Source organism: Nerophis lumbriciformis, linkage group LG34 (genome assembly GCF_033978685.3).
Source record: "Nerophis lumbriciformis linkage group LG34, RoL_Nlum_v2.1, whole genome shotgun sequence".
Classification (NCBI taxonomy): Eukaryota; Metazoa; Chordata; class Actinopteri; order Syngnathiformes; family Syngnathidae; genus Nerophis; species Nerophis lumbriciformis.
Window position 1 is genome coordinate 110,001 of NC_084581.2, and position 1,798 is coordinate 111,798.

The following is a 1,798-nucleotide window of genomic DNA, read 5'->3' on the forward strand; positions in this document are numbered from 1 at the left end:
TGGCTCCTCTGCTGTGATTTTGTTCATCCAGTCCTGTTTGGATTCTGCTTTCCTGATGTTGCTGTCATAGTAACTAATCTCAACTCCATCAACATAACCAACACTCACAAACTCTGGGAAGTTTGGAACTTGAGAGGACGCAGTGTGGAAATACTGCAGCGTGTGAATCACTGAAAGAAGAACAAGATGACTTTTTATTATTTACTTTCATGTTCAACAATCTTGCACTGTGAATATTTGAGCTCATTCAGTCTTCAGTGGGGTCTTAAAGTCAACATCAAACACTGCTAGATATCACAGTCAAGACTCACATGGTGTTCTATGACAAGTACAACACATGAATGATATCTTTTATTATTGGACATCTGTTGACACTTTGAACATTTTGAAAAGAAACATATCTTTTCTCCACTGGAGGCTGAATATGAACACAAGCTGTTCTGCGACTCTTACTGACACCTTGTGGCGGAATGATGTTACTACATTTGATTACTTTCTGACACTTCCGTGGTTGAAGATTTCAGGAAGTGTTCCTTCTTACAAGCCTTGGAAAAAGAAGTCTTTCAACAAGAAAAACTGAAGCGAAAACAAATAAAGGATTTCTCTGCTTCTAGAACTTTCTTGGAACACTTTAAATATTTTGTTGAATGATAAACAAAATAGGAAAACAATAAAATATGTTTAAAAAGAACCAGGTTTAAGTAATAAAGAGCTTCAATAATATAAGAATGGATATAATTAATAAGTAATAGAAACTCTCAGAAGTCAAATAAGTGAAGGCACAAAGAGGATTGATGAATAATCATTTATAAAGTTATAAAAAGGACTTACCAGGCGTCACGCTGTGCATTTGCACGACCAGAAGAAAGAATAAAAACAAGTTCATGATGTCAGCACGAAACAAAAAGATGTTTGTCACTTTTAATCCCGCAGAGAAAGACAAAAGTGACGAGCACTCGCTTGACTCGCAAACAGGACAAATGAAGCAGGAAATGTCGAGGCTCTTTTAATAATGCTCCACCTGAGCCAATGAGGAGTCAGCATTCCATTTCGCGTCACTGTTACTAGGGAAGACCAAACGCTATTGTGAAGAGAAAAGTGGCAGCAGTCTACTGGACTCACTAGAGAGCGCCCCTTGTGGCCACGTCAGGTAAATGCTTGTGTGGCTTTTCTGGGAAATCACGTGACTTGACAAACAAAAGGTGTGTCAAGTTTGCCGCCAAACTTGGAAAGAAAAGAAAGAAAGAGGAATGAAGGTGAGATTTAGAGTTGAAAGTAATGATATTGTAGTCCTCTCAAGAAAGCATCAATACAAATAATGATTGATAGACTTCTTTTTATTTCCTCCATTATGTCTCCCAAGCGTGAGGCGTCCCTGGTGGGGTAACGGGACACGCTTCGGCCTCGCATGGCTTGGATTCCCGGCCAGGGTTGCATCAGGAAGTTTGATCCTGAGTAAAAAGTCAGCAGAAAGCATTCATGCCATTGACTGGCTGTGGCCAAAGTGCTGAACGTGTGAGGCAGACGCTTCTGCTGGCACAATATCAAAGAAAGTGAAAGTGAAATTAGACACGGAGAAGCCAAACATTGACTGCATGCTTGTTTCTAAACGCAGCGACCGTCGCAAAAGATAAATCATTTTTATTATGTTTTGACTTTTATTTTGTCGTAGCTGTCAAAAGTGAACACACTTATCCACAGAGGTGAGTAGTAACCAGTTACATTTACTTAGATAAGAAACACAACTTTTACTTTGCTATATAACATTGTTACATTTATTGATATCATAGTTATTTAT

The 1,798-nt window shown here is 38.7% G+C and overlaps 1 protein-coding gene across 1 annotated transcript in view; it reads right to left on the bottom strand.

Annotated features, from left to right (window-relative positions):
* Positions 1-963, bottom strand: part of LOC133576544 (class I histocompatibility antigen, F10 alpha chain-like) — a 15,964-nt gene extending 15,001 nt beyond the window's left edge. The window contains exons 1-2 of the mRNA XM_061929846.2: positions 832-963; positions 1-170 (exon numbers count right to left, since the gene is read on the bottom strand). The exon at positions 1-170 is cut by the window's left edge and continues 97 nt beyond it. Of these exons, the coding sequence (XP_061785830.1) occupies positions 1-170; positions 832-886 (225 nt within the window). The 5' untranslated portion in view covers positions 887-963. The remainder of the gene's footprint in view (positions 171-831) is intronic.
* Positions 964-1,798: the final 835 nt, after the last annotated feature.